This window comes from Thermobia domestica, chromosome 6, assembly GCF_964235325.1.
Source record: "Thermobia domestica chromosome 6, izTheDome1.hap1.1, whole genome shotgun sequence".
Lineage (NCBI taxonomy): Eukaryota > Metazoa > Arthropoda > Insecta > Zygentoma > Lepismatidae > Thermobia > Thermobia domestica.
In genome coordinates, this window is record NC_137459.1 from 2503275 (window position 1) to 2527608 (window position 24334).

General features: G+C 37.6%; 1 protein-coding gene across 1 annotated transcript; it reads right to left on the reverse strand.

Moving 5' to 3' along the window:
* Positions 1–13391: 13391 nt before the first annotated feature.
* On the reverse strand, positions 13392–14606 carry LOC145688561 (uncharacterized). The gene has a single exon (XM_081762954.1). The coding sequence runs from the start codon at positions 14604–14606 to the stop codon at positions 13392–13394; it is 1215 nt and encodes a 404-aa protein (XP_081619080.1).
* Between the last annotated feature and the right edge of the window lie 9728 nt (positions 14607–24334).

The following is a 24334-nucleotide window of genomic DNA, read 5'->3' on the forward strand; positions in this document are numbered from 1 at the left end:
ACATCAGCATTCCACTTTGGAGAATTTCTTTTTCTTTTTAATTTGCTGAAGACTCATCTTTACGCTTCAGGATTGTTTGGCGCAGCAACTGGATTTCTCTTGAGATTGTCCCGACAACTTTCCCCCCAGTGCTAATCCCCCAAGTGCGTCAATGGTGTGAGAGGCATTTGCAGTGAAATCTGAATTATAATCTCATATATAGCAAGGGCTACAGTGCATTAGAAAGTCAAAGTGTGATTTCAGTAATGAAAATTATTACACATATTCTGTGTTGTGTTCATTTCTCTTCGTTGTTTTTTTCATATATATATATTAGTATTCTAATAAATAAGCATAGTGTTATTTAATCCAGGGTGTTTTCGTTGTTTGTGTGAGTGATGTTTATGTGCGTTGTGGCCTGGATGACCGTCTGATCGTCCGTGAGGTTTTCGAGACGAGACACCCGAACCTCTCGGCGCCTAATGCTCATCTCATCATTGAGACCGAAGAGCGATTTGGAAACAATTTGTAACCTCTTCTTGGAAAGGTCCTTCATTGTCCTGTACAGGTAAGTTCCAGTCTCAGGAGAATACTTATTGGTAGGACCACGAACCACGAACAGCGACCAGATTACACGAGTTGGTTACAAATAAATGTCCGGCCAAACAGAGACCTCGAATTGAAATGGTTACAATGATGATGAAATTATAGATATTAACATATAAAAACTATTTTTCCTCAATGCATTATATCATTGTAAAATGTGCTAAACTGCACAAGAATTGCTAGGAATGATGGATTGCTGATACAACAGGTCCAGGGTCTGGAAGCGTCCACTTTATGTCCAGGGCCTGCACCGAACTTTCCTACACCGAATCTTCCATATCCCCGCAAAAATACCATTTCTTGCAATTTGTCCTATTTTTAAAGGACGGTAAATTCCCTGGACCTCAGAACCTTCATCTATATTTCTAGGTCAAATGGCTAAAGCTAGAAACACCAAAGACAAATGTTGATTATGATGAATGGGAATGGGAATGAGAATTAGAGATACGAAATTTGATATAAAAACCTTTCACCAAATGTGTATTACGAAAATAATTTCTTTAAAAAGTCCATGAAGTCGCCATCTTGAATCCAATATGGTGGATAAGAATGTATTTCACAATCGCTGGGGATAGAAATACCAAATGAAATACACATATTGGTTATCAAGTTATGATCACGAAATGATAACTAAAGTGTGAAAAAGTCGTTGTCTTGAATCCAACATGGCCTCCTAAAATAAAAATCGAAGGTACTAAATTTGGTGGAAATGTCTATGAGAATGGGCAGGTAAAGGGAAGAATACCAAATGTAGAAAAGTTCCCATCGTGGATCAGTATGGCGCCCTGAATAAATAACGAAAGTATATGCACAACCCAATAAATGGATGAAGGCAGAAACACTGAATTTGTTATAAATGTGCATTATGATGACTACGTAAATGGGATAATATGAAACTTTGAAATGTTTTTCATCTTCGATTCAATATGGTCGCAATCACGAAATAGGAACTTTTCCCTGTATATGACTTTAATCGAAACTACTACTAAGTGTCATCTGAATTAAACCAACAAAATGAAAATACAGAAAAAAGCAAAGATATCTGAAAAGCCCTCGAGAAAGTGGACGAAAACAAACTACGCTTACATTGTACGGAAATGCTGGCTACTTTGAAATTGTATGTACGGGTGCCATATCGAATTCAAGATGACAACATTTTCAAAGTTTCCAGTGATGTCATCCTAAAATTTTAGGTGGGTATACGCTCTGACATTCATTACACACTCTATAGATGCGGTATATAGACTTCATAAATTTTAGGTAGCCATACAATGGTGTCTCAAAATTGAAGGTGAGTATACGCCGAATACCCTCGTATTCCCTCCATTACATTGTTGGTATTATCCAATTTACCTAATGGATTTACCAATTTATCATAATGCACATTTATACCAAACTCTGTGTTTGTATAGCTTCAGCCATTTGGTTTGTGCATAAACACTCCTTATTTTATTTAGGCTGCCAAATAGGATCCACGATGGCAACTTTTTCAAAATTTGGCGTTGTTTCCTTGACTTGCTCATTCTCAAAAATATTTCTACCAAATTTGGTACATATAACTTCAGCACTTTGACTGTACATATAGCTTTGATTTTTATTTTAGGAGGCCATATTGGATTCAAGATGATGATTTTTTCATACTTCATTGCGTGATCACATATTGATAATCAATATTTGTATCACATTTGGTGTTTCTATCCCCAGCAACTGTGAAATATATTCTCGTTCGCCATATTGGATTCAAGATGGCGACTTCTTGAAGATTTTTATTATTCTTTTAATGCACGTTTGATGAAAAGGTTTTATACCAAATTTCGTATTTTTAGGTTCAGTAGTTCGGGCTGTGCATATACTGTACTTATATTTTAGGAGTCATATTGGATTCAGGATGGAGACTTTTCCCAAATTTATTTTCTGTTTCTAACCGCCTCGTGATGGTCATTATTTATACCACATTTGGTGTCTCTAGCCTCAGCGTCTAGGCTCTGTATTTTTTTATGACAAATGCTTTCTGCCACCATATTGGATCCAAGACTTTGGGAGGTCATAGGGGAGGTCATTCTAAGTAAAAATGTTTATGTGAACATATAGGGTTTCGGAGATGGAGGTGGAGATAACTTTTTGCATCTTGCACTTGCCCATTCTTGTTTCAAACATTATAGCACACCCTGTAGTTGGTCTTACATTACATATTATAGCTTGTTTTAAAGCTAATGAAACAGGCTTTTAGAAGGTCTGCAAGTTGTCTCAATACTGCATACAATAGGGAAGTAACGGAGGGATTTTTTTTTTTTTTTAAAAATTCTCTTTTGTAACACAATTTTTCACTGTTCTTGAGTAAACTCTGTCAGTAGAAAAACTGCTTCTGATTTGGGGAAAACTATACACAGGTGTCAAGTTTTTATCTTCTTTAGAAGCCACAAACACTTCTTACTAATCGGTTTATTTGTTAAATAATGACTTCCACTGGAAACAAACAATTTTGCTTGTTTAATAATAATAATTATTATAATTTCTTCTCTTATTTTAATTGTTACTGTTAATATTGTCACAATTTTTATTGTAACTTGTGTTCCTACGTGGAAATGTAGAGCTTTCGTATGTTTGAGAATAGTATTGTATTTCCAGTTTTGTAGAAAAACGGCTTATTAACCAAGTAACGGTTATCCTTATATATAAAAATGATTGTATGTATGCATGTATGTATGTTCCACATCTCCTCCTAGACGGTTGAACCGATTTTGACCAAACTTGGCACAAATAATTCTTGCTACTAGACAATCAACACTGTCCGGGTTATCCACCCCATACTCACCCCGTTGCAGAGGGGGAGGGGGTGGAACACTACACAATGCTTTTTAAATGGCGATATAATGGCATAAATGGTTTTAATTAATTATCTTAAGAACGGTTCGACCGATTTAAACGAAACTTGGCCCACATATAGCTTATAGTCTGGCAAATAATAATGTTGGAGTAGAACACCTCTAGCGCGTCCAGGGATAGAGGTGAAGGGAGTGAAATATAAATAATGGTATAAATGGTTTTAATGAAATATCTTAAGAACGACTAAACCGATTTGAACGAAACTTGGCACACATATACCTTATAGTCTGGCGGATAATAATGTTGGAGTGGAACACCCCTAGCACGTCCAGAGGCGGAGGTGGAGGGGCTGAAATGTACAATTTGTCGAAAATGCCCAATATTAGGGTCGTTTATATAGGTTTTGAGGTCACTTAGATCAATGTTAACACTCCAAACGCCGTAGTAGTAGTAGTTGCTGTTGTTATTGGAGTAGTAAGTAGTTGTAGTAGTAGGTAGTAGTAGTAGTAGTTGGAGGTAGGTGTAGCAGTAGTAGTAGTAGTAATAATAGTAGGTGTAGTAATAGTAGTAGTAGTAGTAGTAGTAGTAGTAGTAGTAGGTAGTTGTAGTAGTACTAGGTTGTTGTAGTGTTAGTAGCAGTAGGTAGTTTCAGTAGTAGTAGTAGTAGTAGTAGTAGGTAGTTATAGTAGTAGTAGTAGTAGTAGGTAATTGTAGTAGTAGGTAGTAGCAGTAGTAGTGTTTAGTAGTAGTAGGTAGAAGTAGTAGTAGTAGTAGTAGTAGTATAATGTAGCAGAAATAGGTAATGGTATTCCAAAATATTTTTAAGAAACCAGATTTCCCCGTACGAAGTCGGGCGTTAAGGCTAGTAACCTTTAAAAAATAGGAAAATACTGGGATAAACTGCATGTAACGTAAGACCAACTACAGGGTGGCTATAATGTTTCAAACGAGAATCGGCAAGTGCACCACGAAAAACGTTGCCCCCACCCCTATCTCCGAAACGAAGGGGAATAGACCCTATGTTTACATAAGCATTTTTGCTTAGCATGATCTTCCCGATCCCCCCTCCCCATCACATCACAAAATCTTTGCATTTCCTCACCGGACACCGTGTATGCATTATAATATACTTATTGGAAATATCAGTATAATATTTCCAATAAGGGTGATGTTCGTATCAGAAGTGATATTCGAAAAATCTGCATAGAAATTTTCTAGAATTTCTGGCATGAGGATCTCTAATAGTGGATTATCACCTTTTCTCACTTTGTGTGGTGTCGGATACATTAAAGAGACTGTTTATGTTGTTCCACTGCGAACTACTGTGGATGAAATGGGGAATCAGTATTTTGCATATCGATAATACTCGGGAAGAAGAAGAAGACTAGATCCACCGATTCTACTCTATAGCGTCTCACGGTGCCCCCTACACTATCTATCTTCTTGCGTAAACCGAATTTGAAAATTGTTCTTCGTTCCAAAGATATTTTGATTTGTCAAATTAAATGTACATAAAAACCCTGTATATAAAAAGTGTATACCTTTTTTTTAATTTATGAAAGTAATTTTTAATGCTGAAATTGTATTCAAACCGCATTCTATATGGTTATTACTTTTAACAAACATTAAGGAAACACCAATAGCTCAATACCCGCGAAATTGTACCTTTTCATATTGTAACCATTTTCTCTCTCCACCCCCACAACCCACCCAAGACAAAATTGAATAAATCCAAACATGTATTGGAAAGCAGGCTGTAAGGCCAGAGAGACAAAACAGCCACACATCTAGATGAGTTATTTAACTTCCCGAAAATCTAATTTAGTTTCTGGCCAAAATACGTACATGAATTTTATATACTCTAGAGGTGATACTGCTGATTTTGTAGAAATATTAAAAAAAGTCAAAAATTAACAGTTGTACATATAATCTTTAATTATCAAAAATATTCAACAAGAAACTAAACGCAATTTAGTTTGGTCAACTCTAAGTTGTGGATATGTAATATTTTTAGTTTTGTTCAAAATTACCTTAACCACGAGGACACAATAGTCCTTCTTCTTTTTGTTACAAAAATGGCGTCAGCCAAAAGATAAAAAAAAAATGACAAATAATTATAATTATTATGTATGAAAAATGTATGAACTAATACTCGTATGTATATATTTAAACTTATCTGCAATACGTATATTACTGGCAAGACTAATTATATTGTCCCAAAACTATAGATAATTGATGAGCTATAAAAAATGAAGTTAACTCACCAGACAATTACGTCAACTGAAGCACCTGAGAATTTTTACATGGCGAGCCAGCAAACTCCCAGCATGCTCCAGTTGATAACAAGTGAAAAATTAAATTCGTAAAAACAAAACTACAATGCCGTGAAGTGAAAATAATAACCAAAGCAAGGGAACAATAACATAATAATAATAATAATAATAATAATAATAATAATAATAATAATAATAATAATAATAATAATAATAATAATAATAATTATTATTATTATTATTATTATTATTATTATTATTATTATTATTATTATTATTATTTTATAAATGACTAGATTCTGAATACATTACAATACACACGCACAAATATATTCATTTTCACAAAATTTATATTTGGATTGAAGTATTTTTGGTAAAAAAGAACAAAGCAACTTTATGGAGCCTCCGGTGCTACTTTCCGGGGTATTTATCATCTCCCGAAACTGGAAACGGAACGAAACTTTTTTGGTGGAAATTCATGCAATACTGCTCTTTCAGCGCTAAACAAACTTATTGCTACGTGCTTTGAATGCACCAAATCGGCCCATTGGAATGTGTCCAGGCTTGTCGTTGGCCAACCTTGTCGTCAGCGACCCAAAATTAGATGTGTCCAGGCTTGTCGTCGACCAACCTTGTCGTCAGCGACCCAAAATGAGATGTGTCCAGGCTTGTCGGGATCGACCACGACAAGTTTGGACACCTCAGGAATTCGTTCGAATGTGGCGCAGGAGGATAAATTGAGAAGTGTCCAAGCTTGTCGTTGTCCAAGCTTGTCGTCGTCCAACCTTATCGTTGTCCAACCTTGTCGGGAGCGACCAAAATTAAGTGTCCAGGCTTGTCGTCGTCCAACCTTGTCTGCGTCCCGCCTGTACACATGAAAGTAAACCTCGTAGAAATTCCTGAAGAACAGTTAGTAGTGTTCACGGGATTGAACAATGAACAGTTGACAGTGCTGTGCAGCTTCTGTGACACGTTACACAACAGCAGTGTTACAAGCGTTGAAACCAGACTGGGCATGTTGTTAATGAAACTCAGGCATGATCTCTGTAATGACTTTCTGGGAGCAATATTTGGATATCCATGCCACGGAAGTGTGTCAAATGCATTGCAATCAGTCAGACAGGCTTCGATGAGGCAGTTTGTACCGTCCGTATTGGGTTCAAAGCATTTATCTCGTTCGTTTCTTCTGAGCAAGGTTCCAGCTTGGGCCCGCAAACTTTATGCGGTAAGGGATGACAAGCTGGTTTTAGTCTTTGACGCAACATACATTTACACCAAAAAATCGACGAACTACATTCTGCAAAGGCGTCTGTATAATGTGCAAAAAGGACATCCTTTAGTGAAACCCATGATGATCGTTACACCCAGCGGGTACATTGTGGACATTGTTGGTCCATATGTAGGTGTGAATAATGATGCTAGTATTACAAACTCTATGTTCGCCGCGGGGGCCGCGGTGGCTCAGTGGTAGAGCGTTCACCTCTGGTGCTTGGGGTCCCGGGTTCGATCCCAGCCCCCGCCAAGTGAACTTTGTGGTGGACAAACACCGTATGCGTGGGTTTTCTCGGAGTTCTCCCGTTTCCTCCCACTTTCTTCATTCCACCATTTCATTCATTTCTCATAATCACCGTCTCCTTTAGCCTAACCGGCATAACCGTGGGACGTAAAAACTCAAAGATTTCATTTTCATTTTCTATGTTCGCCGACACAGCAAATTGTTTAAACCAGCTCTTACAACCAGGGGACTGCGTTTTCGTTGATAGGGGAGTCCGAGATTTCATGACGGTATTGGAGGAGGCAGGGATCATTGCGAAAATGCCGTGTCTTTTAGAAAAGGGAAATTAGCAGCATGACTGCCTGGTTGCAAGCCAACCCCGTATTGTCACAAAGGGCAGGTGGTGTGTAGAAGCTAAAAATGGTCATTTCAAAATGAAGTACAACATGTTTAGGGGTAGGGTTCCAATTGCGGCTCTTCCCTACTTACGCGAGTATTTACTCATTGCAGGTGCCTTAGAGAATCAGTTTGCGCTTCCATTGACCAACTATGCACCAGAAAAGTCTGGCGAAAGTATTGAAATCTTATCATGTTCTCGTTTAACAAACGAACTACAAAAGAAACTACAGACATCTAGTGATATTGACAAACGCTCAGCAAAGATATGGGAACCGTGTAACGGATCGTCAATTACTGACTTCCCTCGATTGACAGAAGAAGACTTATTCAAAATCACGCTTGGAATTTATCAAATCCAAAATGCTCACGCATATGCAGCAGAACACATGAAATCTGATGGTAGTTTTTCACTGTTCTATTTGCATATCATTCCACCCATCCTGAGGTTTAAAATTCAATCTCGACATGTACAGAGTTTGCAGCACACACTTTTCATTGAATATGATCCAGAAAAATCAGAAGCCGACGCTATTCTTGGATGGTATTGCAAATGCCCCAGTGGAGCTCGTGTTCTCAGATGTTGCTCGCATGTTGCTTCCGTTCTTTGGTATCTTGGTGTTGCTAGTTATGAAACTGTTCATTTTCCAGCTTCGCACCTAAGTGGTATTTTTCTCGACACTAAGGACATATACGGTAATGAAGATCCAGGCATGACTTAACTTTGGTTATAAGGAGATCTGCGGCACATTTTGACCACTAATTGTAGTGTTGTCATTCACATCTAAGGACAATATTGTCAATTCCCATAGAATTTCACACTTTGTGATCTTTATGTTTCCGATGCCTTATTTGTGTGTCTGTGTATGTGTGTGTCGGTGTGTGTGTGAAACAGACCCAAACACTTTCTTTTCTGCCTATTTCGTAATATTAAATATCATAATATGCCAATGGTCTTATTTGTAAGAATGTGTTCCCGGTGAATGAATGGATAAGCTCTTCGCCTTACAATCAAGGGATCCCAGGTTCGCTTCCCGGTGGGGACAGAGGAAGTCTGGATCCCTTGTTCAACTGTAGGTTCCATCCTTCGGATGTCATCATCTCATGGCAGGCAATGGCAAACCATGGTGGGTTCACTTTGCCCAGGAAACTTCGGGTCACAGCCATGCCTTCGGGAGAAACACCGCATCATCTTGATCTGCATTTCGGAGGCGCTGATGGTACGTAATACAATTCCCAGCCATCAAATACTCTCCCATACCGTCTATTAAACTACCAGATGGTGTCCAATTTCAACACCCTGTATCAGCCACAGGAAATATAATATCATTTTCGTCTCTACTTATTATTTGTCCCGTACTCTGATGCACATAATATGTGCAAATCATTGATCTCAGAGTTGTGGACGGTACCTACAAAAATCCGAATATAACATGTAGTTTCCCATATACTCCATTATAAACATTTGCGGTATTTTGGCCCTACTTTCTTGAAATCGTTATCAGTGTCGTCGAAATATTTTTCCTGAGGAGTTGCCTTTATATCTATAGGAATACAGCAAAAAAGCGAGGCAAATGGAAATTTTATTTTTGACGAGAACTTACACAGGGTCCTTTCACATCATATATAAAATATACTAATTAGAATTACCACTGACAAGAAAAAGATCAGAAAAATAATGCAATAAGTAATTTATTCTAAGATACATTATTGTTTCGTAGTGAATGAAATTTTAATCGAAAATACCGTAACTTTCAAGACCATTTTTTAAAAATGAAATTCACTTGATAAACAACGTTCTCAAATGTGGGGTCGCTAATGTGAGGAATGAAATTATGTGTGTTTTTCCATAATTGCATTGAAATCTGTAATTTTTGTCACCATCAATCTTAGGTCCGATTCAACATTAAGGCGATTTCGCTTTAAGATTTTTAATACTGCTAAGAGCAGAAAAGGTCTGCTCACATAAGTAAGTTGTAGGGAAAGGCATCAAATGTTGCAATTCCTTAAAGACAACTTTTCGTACTCACAGCGCACACGCAAACCAATTTGAGTTAAGAGTTACTCGCAGTGGCGTTCTTAGGAACATATTTTGGGAGGGGTTTCTCATAGTTGTTTTAGAAATTCCAGAATTGAGGGGAGGCTTAATGTTCATAAGCATAGGAATTACTAACATACACTTTTTTTAAAAAAAATCTGAAATTAATGGTAGTTTTGCAAGCTTTCCGCCACTTGAAGATGAATCTATGAAATTCCGAGGCGTCGTACGGTTAATGTAAAGCTGCTTTTTAAAAAGTGCCCTAACAAAGAAGAGATTTCTCTCTTGAAATAGTCCTATACAACTGTTGACTAACTTCAGGGCAGAAATTTAGTAAAGTAGGAAAACATTCAAATTTACAAACGTAGGTATCTAATTGCTTTCTTTTTAGTAACTGAAAAATATTTCTTGCGTAACAGCTGAAAGTTCCACTTTATTACAACACATTTCAATTTTTAGGCGTGCGGATCCCCTGGCTAGGTCCCACGAACCCCACTTTGAGAACTACTGGTCTAGGCGAATGTGAATACATTGGGAAATATAGGTAAACATCGAATAATTACTTGCTTTGTAGGCGCCATGAAAAGTATAAACCCGGCTAAAATTTTGAATGAATTGTAAAAGATGGACAGTAAATTTTAAACTTAATAAGGTGTTAACCCGCCGTAGCACGCGCCGCAGAGTTAAACTTCACGGATAGAGAAATTTTAGTTTTCTTACAAGTGCTAAAGGAGTTTCTGCTGTAAAATATACGTGGGTAATTGTCAAAAACATTGCATAGAAAATATTAAAGAATTTAATATAGCTTCAAATCAAATACACATTAAAATAAGACAAATAAATATTGCAGAGTGAGATTCCACGCGCGTGCCTTGATGTTACTATTAATCACGCGCGATATGGGGAGGTTTATATCAAACTCAAGAAATCCTATTCTCCATACAGAGCTCAGGATATTCTTTTTCAAAAAGAAAGATAAATACAGATTATTGAAAGTTAGTTGAGTTGGGTTCTTTTTGTAAGTGACTAGCCCGGCCGGCTAGAACCCTGTTAGAGGGTTATGCCCTCTCTTAGGGAACGGAAGTATGGAAATAGTAGCTGTGTGTGACTTTATGAGGGTCTCAGAGTTCTGTATTAAAGCTTATTATAACTATCAAAGACTTAATGACCTTTGCGGGCTTTAACATCTGGTAGGGAAAGGGTGGCAGTTGTGGGTGGATTTATTGTGCAACATAGGATGGAAAGATGAGCGGAAGATGGTCATGAATTTGATAGTCAGCAAGTAACTCCAGGTCTAGTGCATCAGGAGGTAGTGTGTAGCAGTACAGAGTATACAGGAGTGAGAGCGGGGGATGGAAATATCGAAATGCTGCTGGGTGGAGTGCCATATGATGCATAGTAGTCAGAAGTAGAGGATGGTGTGCTTCATAGCGATTGTGTATGTAGGTGAGACGTAACTTTTCGCGATGAAACTGTAGAGTTGGAAACCCAATGCTGCCAATGTTGGAAACCCAATGTATAACTCTGCTGTTGGGCTAGGTAACTTAATTCGAAATGCAATACGTAGAGCATGTCTATCTAAAATTAAGGGCTTTTCGTAGAAGGAGCGTGCAGCAGCTATCCAAGCAGTGTGACCGTATGTTAGAGTCGGTCGTAGGAAAGCTTTGTGAGTTCAGTATTTTTTTTTAGCTAGCTCCTAAGCTAGCAACCTCTTAGAGGGGTACGCCCTCTTTTAGGAATGGGATGTAAAGGAAAAATGGTTGAACTAGGATATCGGGAGAGGATATAAGGGATGTATGGTTACAGTTTCAACCTTTATTTTACTTTTATTTCGTCATTTATTTACAGCACTATATGTATGATTATGAATGGACATTATGATCTTTGCGATCATAAACATATTGACAGGTGGATGCACAAATAATATAAACATATAAGAGAAATCATAAACAAATGCAATCGGAAGAATGGAAATACATTATGAAACTATAAACATAACACAGACGATAGAGGATGGTAATTATATGCTATGAACGTGAAGGATGAAATGAAGTGCTAGCACGCCACAACACAAGGGAAAGGTTAGATCAACGAATGCTGTTATCTTCTGCCTAGGGGCGACGTTAGGCTGATGAAGACTGGGGGAGCCCTGTTAGTAAACAAAGGAAAATCACTGTGCAGTATATGAAGGAAATATGTGAGGGAGATGAGCATGAATACGATAGTCGTCCAGAAGTTCTAGGTCGAGATGATTAGGGGGTAATGTATAACAATAGAGCGTGAAAAGGAGGTGCAAAGGGGTATAGTAATAACGTGGTCTGCATGGGTGAAGTGAAAGGTAGTGCATATTGTCGAAAAGTAGTGGGTGGTGACGAGAGTAGCGATCGGTGAGAAATTAACGGCGTAGCGTTTCTAGGTGAAATTTAAGAACAGGAAATGTAATACGAGAGTAAAGATCACGGGTGGGACTGGGTAATGAAATGCGATAGGCAATGCGAAAGGCGTGTCGTTCGAAAACTGCAAGTTTGGCATAGTAGGATGGTGATGCTGATATCCAGGCTGGAGAACCATATGTAAGCACTGGGCGAAGGAAGACTTTATATGTATTAAGGATAAGCTTTGAAGATAGACCCCAAGTAGTTCCGGTTAGTCTTTTGAGTAAATTAAGTCTATTATATGCCTTAGTTTTAACAGAGTTGAGGTGAGGTGTCCAAGTGAGGTGATGGTCGAAAATGAGGCCAAGATAAGTGACAGTCTTGGAAGGATGTATTGGTACGTTATTGATTTGTAATGAAAGAAGTGATGAATTGCGATGGACTTTTGTGCGTTTGCGAGGTGGGATGAAAACTATGGCTTGCGTTTTTCCGGCATTAATTGATAAGTTCCATTTCCGGCACCAGTGTGTAAAGCGATTGATAGCTTCCTGGAGTGCAAGATTGATTTGTGGAACGGTCCGACAGAGGGCAAGAAATGCCGTGTCATCAGCATATTGGAACAGATGGACGTTTCTTGGTAGATCTGGAAAGTCGGCAACGAATAGTAAATATAAAAGAGGCGATAAGGCAGATCCCTGTGGAACGCCAGATAACAGAAAAATGGGATATGAAAGCGCAGAATTTATGGCAACATAAGTAAGACGGCAGACAAGAAAATGATATATGAGCCGAATATAGGTTATAGGAAGCCGGAGTCTGACAAGCTTATAAATGAGCGCTAAATGCCATACCTTATCAAACGCTTTTTCGAGATCAAATAGGAGAAGACAAGATGGCTGAATCATGTTATAATGGTTTGTGATTAATGTCGTGAGACGCAGTAATTGGTCGTTAATAGAGTAACCAGGGCGGAAACCAGCTTGATGGGTCGGGATGAGATGACGATCGTTTAAATATGGATGTAATCGCTTAACGATGATCCTTTCAAAGATTTTACTGAGTGTGGACGTTAACTGGATGGGTCTGTAAGATGAGACGGAACTGGGAGATTTATTAGGTTTCGGAAACATGAGACATTTGGAAACTTTCCATTCAGTGGGGTAGAAACCAGTGCGTAGTATGAACGTAAATATAAGGGCCAGAAGTTGGAGCAGTATTGGTGGGCTTTCCTTGATGTGTCGGTAAATTATGCCATCAAAGCCGGGAGCAGTATTTTTCTTACGCTGAACCACAGCTGTTATTTCATCCGACTGGATGGGAACAGTTAGAACATACGGTGGTAATGGATGGTTGGCGTCCGGCTGAAAGTGTTGTGAATCCGTGTTTACACTGTCAACAGGATGTCAGCGGGAAGTAACCTGTGCAGGAGGTGTAAATATGCCTTGAAGGTGGTCTGCGAATGCGTTCGCTTTTTCCAAATCCGAGTGTAATGGCTTGTCATCGACAAGGAAAAGATAAGGAGTGTTGGAAAATTTCCCACACAAGGCGTTAAAACGCTTCCAGTACACGGTTGGATGGCTTGTGTCGGCGAGATTATTGCAAGTTTTCACCCACTGTCTTTTTCGATATGCTAGAAGGTAATTTCCGACAGTTCTCTGTAGTTGATGGTGATGATGAAGTGCATCCGGGTTTCGTGTATGGAGATATTCACGATAAGCTTGTCGTGATTGACGAACCAAAGGAAGATAATGCGGTGGTAGTTTTGGACGATATGGTATGGATTCTGTTTGTGGTATGTAGAGAGCGGAGGCTTGTTGGAGAGCAGAGGTAATATGATCAACTTGAGCGTTAAGTTCATCTGAAGTGGTTGGTGCTTGATAAGGTGCAAGAGCAGAAGAGAGGTAAGTGCGGTAACGCGGCCAGTCGGCTTTATCGTAGCGGGGTGAAAGACGAGGTGGTGGGAGAGGCTGGTGAGGAGCAAGACCTGTATGATAGGTAAGTTTTAACGGCGCATGGTCGCTGCCAAGTAAATCGAGAACTGTGACAGTACAGCGTGTGGTGAGCGTGTTAGAAGTAATTGCAATGTCCGGAGTGGTGTTTGATATTGGCCGAGTGGCCGTCGGAAGATCGAGAAGAACGCCTGTCGTATGAGTTGTGATATGATCAGTAAAACGGGTTTGGTCTTGAGCGGAGCGACTATGGAAATTGATATCAGCGAGAATGATATAATGGCGGTATGTAGCTGATATATGAGAGAAGAAATTCAGAGGAATTGGATTGCCTGGTCTGATGTATATTGTAGCCAAAGTGATAGTGATATTTTTAAAATCCAGAGTAGTAATGACATGCTCTGGTAAATGTAAAATAGGACATTGTTGCTGCCTGTATGGTATGTTGTGTCGGAAGCCTACAGCGGCACCGCCATTAGCTCGCAAGGCTGGTAGTGGGTTATCACAGCGAAGTAAGATGTAATTAGGGAATCGGCAAGAGATAGACTTGGTCAGAAAGGTTTCGTTGAGAAGGAAAGCTGTAATGTGTTCTTCGAGTAATAGGGTCTGGAAGAGGACTTTGTTTTTAGGTAGAGATCGGATATTCAGAAACAAGAAAGACAAGTCCATGAGGAGAAAATAATTAAACAGTTGTTTCGTATCGTGCAGTATGAAAATGAACATAGTTATTGGAGTATGTAGCATTGAGTTCAGTAGTCAACCTCGGCTTTTTATATTTAAATTTTTAATGATATTGCGGGAACTCTTACTTGGAAACATATACAGCTTTCAAAGTAACATTTGAGAAAAATATTTTAGTGAGGTTCTTACATGAAATTTGTTTCTATTTCGTGCTATTACAAAACGGTAATAATAATAAAAAAAATTAAACAACCTGAACTTCTTTTTGATAAAGTGAAGGGTGCTGCCATCTATTATAAATTAATAATACTCAGTAGAAATCAAATATTCTTCAAAATAGTTCCCCCCAGGTGTTGAATACCTACGCCCAGAATCTTTGTTTCCTCATCCTATTCACTTATATGTTTTCTTTGAAGGGACTGGTATTTTAATGGTCTAGTTATACTAAGAAGTGTAATGTACTGAGAATCATAGAAGAAAATTATGAGAAAATAAAAGAAATTATAGACAGGAAAAGGAGAGGTACAGTATTTATATACAGTAATTGTAATCTGAGATTACAATGCGGTTGTGGCTGAAGAACAGGAACTTAGTGTCGTAGGCAAACATGCAGTGGTGGTTCCAGAAGGTAAAAACTATGGGGGGGGGGCAGCCAGACCTCAGACTATGATAGATATACTTTCAAAATATAGAAATAATACCTTAAATTATTTTTGTCACTCAAAAACTGGGTGACCTAGACCCTCCGGCTCCAGGCTAGAACCACCCCTGCAAATGTGGTTTAGGCGAAATAATTGAAAGCAGAAATGTAGTGGTCAATTTCTGTAGACTGAATTCACTAGTAATCAGTGGCGGATCCAGGGGCGATCGCCCCCCCCCCCCCCCCCCCCGCAGAAGAGGAAACTTTATTATTTTATATATATAAATAAAACACATCACAGAGTTTGAAGCTCTTAAAAATAGCTCTAAGTAGCAGTATGAACCCCCCCCCGCAGAAATCGGTCCTGCATCCTCCCCTGCTAGTAATTGGGAACACGTGGTTCTAATCCCCAATAGAGAGCCGAAGATATCAGATAGACTATGTTATGATTGAGGAGAGGTATTGCAAAAGCTTGAAGAATGCGAAGACATTTTATGTGATCATAACCTTGTGCTGGCCGAAGTAGATATTCAGCTGAAAAATATAGACAACAAGATAGTGAATATTGAAGAGTTGAAATACGAGGAACTGAGATTTTTTGAGCAATTCGGAGAAAAATATTCAAACGAGGAAAGGGTAGATGGAGGTAATAATAGACAGTGGGAGCATATTAAAGTTTACATACAACAGGCTGCCGAAGAAATAGTAGATTACCGCAAACACAACACGGCGAAGAAACCATGGGTTACAGATGTTGCAAAAAAATAAGGGAAATGAAGGCGTGGAAAAAGATCGATATGGAAGAGGGGAGACAGATTTACAAAAGTTAAACAAATAGAAAAGGAAGACAGGCAGAGCAAGAGAAGAATTTTACAAAATAAAATGCGATGACATACAAGAATTGCAAACAATTGGAAAAAATGAGGAAATATACAAGGAATTGGAATCTGTGGAACTGTGGAGGAAACTCGGGGGTATTACAATGGTAGTAGAATAACACTTCTGAATGGGAAGTTAGATGACAGAAGTGAAGCCTAGGAAGATGAAAGGAATGTGTTGAGGACGTATATCAGGGTAGGGATAGACTGTGTGGCCTAAATGTTGAAGTACAAAATGAAGTAGGCGACGATGAGAAAAGGTTTAGTGCTGGAAGGATCAAACATTTGTATTACCTGGAAGGACCAAGGGATCAAAACTGAGATCTTACTATTTATTTTGTTATAACACTGAAATTGTGTTTTGTTTTGTTTATTATAAATTATAGTTACATTCTATGGAAGTTTACAGTATAGATACTTCTTGTACTTTACTATTCATTTTAAGAGTATTCTTATATCAAACATTCTAACTTGAGAAGCCTTCCTCTTTAAGTTATCTCGCATTTTTGTTTTTCTTTCACAGACATCTGAACGTTCTTAACATTTATTATTGTTACCAATTTTGAAGAAAACAATTATCATCAATGCCACTCTAAAGTATAAGGGAACATTAATTGTTCATATGCATTTTAGACATGTGACCATGGTATTTACGGCCGCAGTACACTTCTCACATACTATTATCTTGCATCTCTGACACGACTAGACAACTTTTGTGTCCTTCCTACAGGAACCATGCACTTGATATTTCCGTCGTTTCTCGTCTGGTTTCTTCACAGCGCCATCTGTGTTAACGAGTTCATCAGTTTAAACTATCAGAATCCTGCTTGCAGTGTTCCTGTCGGCAAGCCCTTCAGACAGCTGTACTAGCACGCCAAGTGATTTCCATATTTATTAATTGTTCGTACAAAACCCAAACATTAATTCCTGCCAAGTCCAAGATTTTACTAAATGTGTGTATGGACCATCATCTTGAACTCGGTTTGACGGAATATTTTCTAGCCACTGATCGAGAACATCTATAGCATAATTACTATTATTGCAACATTTCACTGTTTCCGGCTTTCTCTTGGAATCCTGACCAATTTTAACACTTTAGTGTAGTGAACTTAGAGGAACAATTTCTTTGCCTTGCCGTGGTAAATAGTTAAGAGTTTCGAGAACTTGAGTGTTATACAGCCGTGCTTTACATGTCTTGAACTTTTTCGTTATCTCTCTTCTTGTTCTGTTTTTTGTACCCATCAAACTCGTTCCCTAAGGCATCAACTTTAGTGATAGCTCAAGAAATGTAAAATAGTTGTTGCAAGTAACATTTTCCCCTTTATTCGTGAACGGTTTCATACGTTTTTCAACAACGTAAGAACCCAAATTTTCCGATCTGTTGCGCTCTTCGTCTCTTCTAAGATATAGAAATGCATTTGCAGTATATTTGGAATCCTTATCCACAGCCAACCAAAATTTCTGTCCATACTTATCATAATATCAGGTTTAGATGCCATACACTGAAAAAACCGAAAACGTACTTTACTTGAAAATAATTGCTCATTTATTGTAATCCATGCATCGGGAGTGTAGCATGTCTAACAGTACAGAATTGTAAAGGTCTGTATTCAATTGACTCTCACACAGTAAGATGAATGCGAATAAAGATAAGGCGATCGTCAGTTGTTGATGTGGGTATATCCCAAGGTATATATAAAATAACAGGTAGCCCCAGTTCGCGATTAGCGTTCTGATTGGCTCCCTGTCCGTGACGTCATGTGGAGGTATCGGTGAAGATTTTTTCGCTTGCCTGCTTGTTACACTTCGCGCTTTATTCGTAAACCCGGATTCAAAACATAATTATGATATTCCTTGTCTTTCCAAATACAAATAATGACTTATTTCTACTCACAGGTGTGACAATATAATGTAATAAATATATAAATACCGTCAATAATGATTAATTATCTATACAAATAAAAATGAATATAATGTTTACTCGCTAATTCATTCTAGAGCTTTGGATCGGTTTTTATAATTTTTAGTACCGTATATGAGTTGACCTGGCCCTTATTACGTTGATTAAAGGGCGAATCCTAAGGGATAGAAGGGGTTCAAAATTTGTACCTAAAATACAGTATCTCACAAACCTATCAAGTTAGGAAGATGAAACTCGGCATATAAACTCCTCATTAAGCTTAAAGAAAAACATGTCCCATTGTTTCTGAAAATTTTCGTTTTAAGGGGAAGAGGGGGCATTTTCTATTCATTGTAACAATGTTTTATTGCTAACTTCTCCTCGACCAACTTTAACGATTTTTGGTACTTTAATGCAGCCAAGCCTAACTTAGGATCTTATCATTTTTTTTTTTTTTTTTTTGCTCGGAATGAGAGGAGATAGGAAGGATGTGACAAATAATCAAAAACAGCCGAAATTGGTGTCCAGTCCATAATTTTCAGGGCCACTGAAATGAATAGCGACCATTCCGATACCGTTTAAAACCAAATTCATCCTCTTTGGGCGTGGGGAAGGGGTGGCATCATGGAGTTTTGTCGTTGCACTTTCATTGAAACGTGAATTCTAAGGGTGGAATGAGTTCAAATACTTTCCATAAACCAATCCTCTCAATAAGAACATTTCAGGTAGTAAAATACATAAAGCAAACATTATTAAAAATTTCAGATTCCGGGTATGTAATAACCAATTAGGTTAGGCTGTGTTAGGATAGGTTATGTTATGTTAGATATCTAATCTACCCTAACCCAATATAACAGAATTTAACCTAACCTAATTTGATTAGGTTAGGTTCAGTTAGGTCAGGTTAGAAATCTAATCTAACCCGTTGTATTTAGTGTGTATTAACCAAATTGTCTGAAATCGTGACTGCAAAATATTTCCTTTACATTACTAATATTTGTTTATTACTCAATATAACACATTTTACATTATGTATTACAGGTTATAAGTTGCACAGATATCTATAGAGTGGTATACATACATAAAAGAACCACCTTCACAGGGGTAAATTTGCAGTTATTTGTCCTTCGATTTATCAGAATTTAGATTTTGTGGCTTAGTCCCCTCTCTCGGCCAGCCCTTCAATTATAAGAATATGGTAAGAGTGTACTTTGATCAGAACAAATGATTCTGTCACACGATGTGGCATTCGAGAAGAAATAAAATCAATGTGATTTGTACGTAACAGGTACGGTTCCGCTAAACAAGATTAGATTAGATAAAGTTAGGTTAGGTTAGGTTCGTAATAGGTTTCTATGAATGTTCTGCTCAAAGTGCACTTTGCTAGAATAATGTTCCAGATACTTAACAAAACTTACGAATACCATTTAAACTAAAGAATATATGAGAGTATACATTTATATTCCACTTCGCTTTACGTATATAAACTCCTTAAGCTTCAGGCCCTCAGAAACAAATGTCATAAAAGTAATATTAATTATTGTTGTTACACACCTGTTTTTCAACTTGACTAGTGTTTAGTTTATTTTTCCCCCTGCCAGTTTGGTATCAATAATGAAGGAACAGCGTCAGATCCTAAACACTACTTTTGCCGGAAACTTAGAAGCTCGTTTTTTCAAACTCTTTGATAATCATCTGGTGAAAAGTGAACAGAACATATTCGTGCGTTATCTACATTAAAAGTGTTCTTTCGCTTACAGCTGGAAATCAATCTTCTTCGAACTTCATCATTTTTAGGCAATCGATGGAACATCATTTCATTTGTATTGCTTCCTATGTTATTAGAATGAGCTACTGCACAAGTAAAATAACTTTTCCCCATCTTGAAACAGTCGTGTTATTGTTTATGCAGAATTTCACTTATTTTGAAAAATACCGCGATACCTCCACTTGACGTCACCGATCGCAAAGTATCCTGGGAAAAATGAGAGCAGAAAAGCTATCCCGAGAGTCCCCTGGGTATATCCAACGTACTACCTGGTTCTGGCAGTTGAGTTACACCGTGAACTTGCGTAATAAGAGTGTCAACCTGGGACCTACACAGAGCGTCATAAGGGCGTGTATGCTGTACGAGTTCAAACTGGGGTCAAACGCCACTGCAGCGGGGCGGAAGATATGCCAGGCCCTTGGTGAGAGTGTCGTGACTACGCGGCCAGAGCAGCGGTGGTTTAACAAGTTAACGGAGGGTGATGAAACACTTGAACACGCACCATTTGCCTGAAGACCAACACGTGTACAAAACGAAGATCTTCAGGCAGCAATTAAGGCGAACAGTGGCAAGACATGTGAGGAACTCAGACAACAATTGAGTGAGAGGAGAAACCTTTCGGCACCATCTTCATTAAATTGTGACGCAATACAAGTTGGACCGATGAGACCCACATGGTTTGACTCCGGACCAGATGGAAACGCGAGCAGACATCTGTGTTTCTTTGCTGTCTCGTCTCAAGAAGGAGACATTTCTGGACAGAGAGTTGACATGTGGTGAGAAGTTGTCCTGTACGGGTATCCGGTCAAAAGAGCGCAAGGACGAAAACAGCGCATGCAAATACCGCGTGGACAATAACAGCACATAAACAAAAGCCGCGCAAGGACAAAAACAGCGCATGCAAGTACCGCGTGGTCAAAAACAGCTCATGAACAAAAACCGCGCAGGACAAAACAGCGCATGCAAATACCGAGTGAACAAACAAGCCCATGGACAAAAAACATAGATGAATATTTTGGACTAGGGTCGCTCGCGCTCGAGTTCACTTCTTTCAACTGGGCTCGAGCTCACTCGGGCTCGCGATCACTTAACTCAATTGGGCTCGCGCTTCCGACCGCTTCCCTCAACTGTTCTCGCAATCACTCGCGCTCGGTTGAGAACCACTGCCACAGACTGTTTACAATTTTTATAGACATCCTTAGGAAACATGATCAGAAAAAATTACAGCAGTAGTCCTTTAAGTTTGACAACCCAAATGTACTTACTGTGTATTAGGTTGCATAATTGACAGTCACTCTTCACAGTTAAATAGTTTTATTGACAAAAACAGCGCATGGACAAACCCGCGCAACGACAAAATCAGCGCATGCAAATATCGCGTGGACAAATACAGCGCATGCAAATACCACTTGGACAAAAACAGCGCATGAATGAAAACCGCGCAAAGACAAAAACAGTGCATTCAAATACCATGTGAGCGAAAACAGTCCATGTGCAAAACCCATAGATGAACATTTTGCACTAGGCTCGCTCGCGCTCGAGACCACTTCTTTCAACTGGGCTCACGCTCACTTACCTCAATTGGGCTCGCGCTTCCGACCACTTCCCTCGACTGTTCTCGCAATCACTCGCGCTCACGGTCATTTGGGCTCGCTCTCACCTCTCAACTGGGCTCGTAGTCACTCTTGCTTGTACTTACACGAGCGGGTCAAGATAGGAATTGAGAACCACTTTTATTTTATTTTATTTATTTATTTTATTTACTTAAAGAAAGAAGAAAATGTATTTATTGGATGTATCCAATATATTAAAGAATATACATAAAAATACATAAATATACTAAATCATAAAAAATATCAATATATAAAATATTAATAGAATAAAATAAAAGTATAAGAAAAAATTAACTGTTACTGAAATTAGCAAGTCAAATTTCCTACTTCTAAGTGATATTACTTCTCCAAAGGAAATCGGACTTCCTAGATTCCCGTTATTAACAGAGTTTAACGTACCCGGTATTTATAGATGACAGGTCTTTGGACTTTCAGAAGTCGTCTCTATCTTCCGGTGTCGGGCAGATTAATTCAATGCACTTATTTCTATATTGTGAAATTTTTCTCTTTCTTAGGCAAAGAATAAAGAAAAGATAGAAAATGGCTCACATAAGCAAATCCTTGTGTGTGAGCCTGATTCTCATGTTTTATTTATTTCCTTACCGTAACATATGATGTCAATAATTCTCACTTTTAGCTAACAATAGTTTTTTAAATACTTTTGATTATTTTAACCACTGTAAAATTAACCTATTATAAGCTTTGAAATTACTTTCTTCTTTGATTCGGAGTGGGGGTTCGTTATAGATCTTCGGAACTCTGTAATATGTTTGATATTGAGTTATAGATTTACTCGTTGCTTTAATTTCTAAATTTTTGTTTGTCACATTTCTATTTTTATACATACTGTATGTTTTATTACGTCCCACTTGTTACTATCCTTTTTAACATATATTAATACCTTCTGCGAATATAATTTTGAAAGTGTTAACACTGAAAATTGGTCATAGAGTCTATCTAGTCTAGTTACAAGTCCCTTTCTTAAACATATTCTTACAATATTATTTTGCTGAGCAATCAAATGTTTTAAATGAGTAGTTTAAGCAGCACCCCAAATTAATATACCATATGTAAGTATACTATTTACAAGAGCATAACATACAGTACGTAATATTTTATGCTTACAATGTTTCCTAATTGAACATATTTATATAATAGTTTTCTTAATATTGTGGCAATATGTGTAATATGTTAAGACCATTTTAGATGCTTATCAATAAATATACCTAAGTGTTTTACTTTAGTTTCACTAATAAGAGGACTACAGTTACATTTTTCAGTATTTTGACAATAATGCAATTTTAGTGACATGTTTTCCGGCCGTCCTGTTAAAGTTGACGAATACCAGTTTTTTTTCAGCATTTACTTAGGCAATGCTAACTGATAATTATCAAGCCATTGTTTCGCTTTCTTCATTTCTGCTTCTGTTTTCTTGAATACATCTGTCCATGTTCTACCAGTAAATATAAGAAAGGTGTCATCAGCAAATGATTGTATATGCCCGTCCATTTTTAAATTACACAAATCATTTATATAAATTAAAAATAATATTGGACATAATACAGTTCCTTGTGGGACTCCTTGTTTTACATATGAATAATTGCTTTGAAAATTACCTATTTGTACGGCCTGTTTTCTATTTTTCATATAACTGCTAAACCAAGATAGCGATATACCCCATATTACACATCTTTCTAGTTTATTAGAGAGAATTTTGTGTGATATTGTATCGAATGCTTTAGCTAGGTCTAGGAAAACTGCAATTACTTTTTCAGCTTTGTCAAAATTTCTACAAACAATCTCTGTTAAATTGTACACCTCATCTGATGTACTCCCATGCGCAAAAAAAAATTGCGCGTATACTGTAACTCACGATTTTTCTCAATTATTTCATTTTCCTTATGTTTATGGGTAAAATTCAGTTATTAGTATGTGGAGATAATAGAAAGCAATCCATCTAAGGAGATATTTCCAAAAAATATAATAAAATAATAAAAATATAAGCAAAAAACAAAATTATGTTCGGTTTTGTGTATACTGGCAATAATGTTTTCGAGAAAATTTTTGGAGCAGCACAGCACGATTGTAGAGGGAATTACAGAATTGGTAACAGAACAGTTGAATCAAGGAACACGAAAGTGGAGTAAAATATTGCATTTATTGGCTTAAATCTAGGGTGTAAATTGTCTGCCAAATATAAATTAGCTTCTGTAACCAATATGTTGTACGGACATATACAAACAAAGAGAAAAACTGTTGTCTTAAGTTTGGAAGTGACATGCTCTATAGCCATGAGCATTTATTTCTTAAGAAAAAGACAAGCAACAAAAGAAAGTCCGTGTGGTCAAGTGGGTAGAGTGACGGACTAATAATTCTTATACTGTTTTGACCCCAGATCGAATCTCATCCGATCCTGTCCATTTTTTTTTTACGAAATATTATAGAAGTGTATAATTTGTATGTTAATAAAAACTGAAACAATACAATAATGAAATAACTTTTTGTTTCCTCTGATGACGTATTTATTTAGAATTAGTGTACTATTAGTAATAGCGATTGCTTTCAGTTTATGCTGTTGTATAGCTTCTTTTATCATGCTCTTTTCTTGAAAAAAAAAAACAAATTTGTCTCCAATAAAGTATGAAAAATATATATAGACAGAAACATACATCTTAGTATCAAACGTGATTTATCGTGATGAAATAAACAAGTTTCCCGTTATTAAAAAAGAAAACTATAGAAAATCATTAAATTTAGTCTTAGGTTTTTAGCATGCTATATATATTCTTTATAAGACTATACTTTATAAGGCAAGATGTGCGATCATACCCACAAATTTAGCTAGTGGGTGAAAGATGTTTTCGGCACAAATATTTTACAGGTCCAGGTGCATGAAATACCAATACGCCATGGTCTT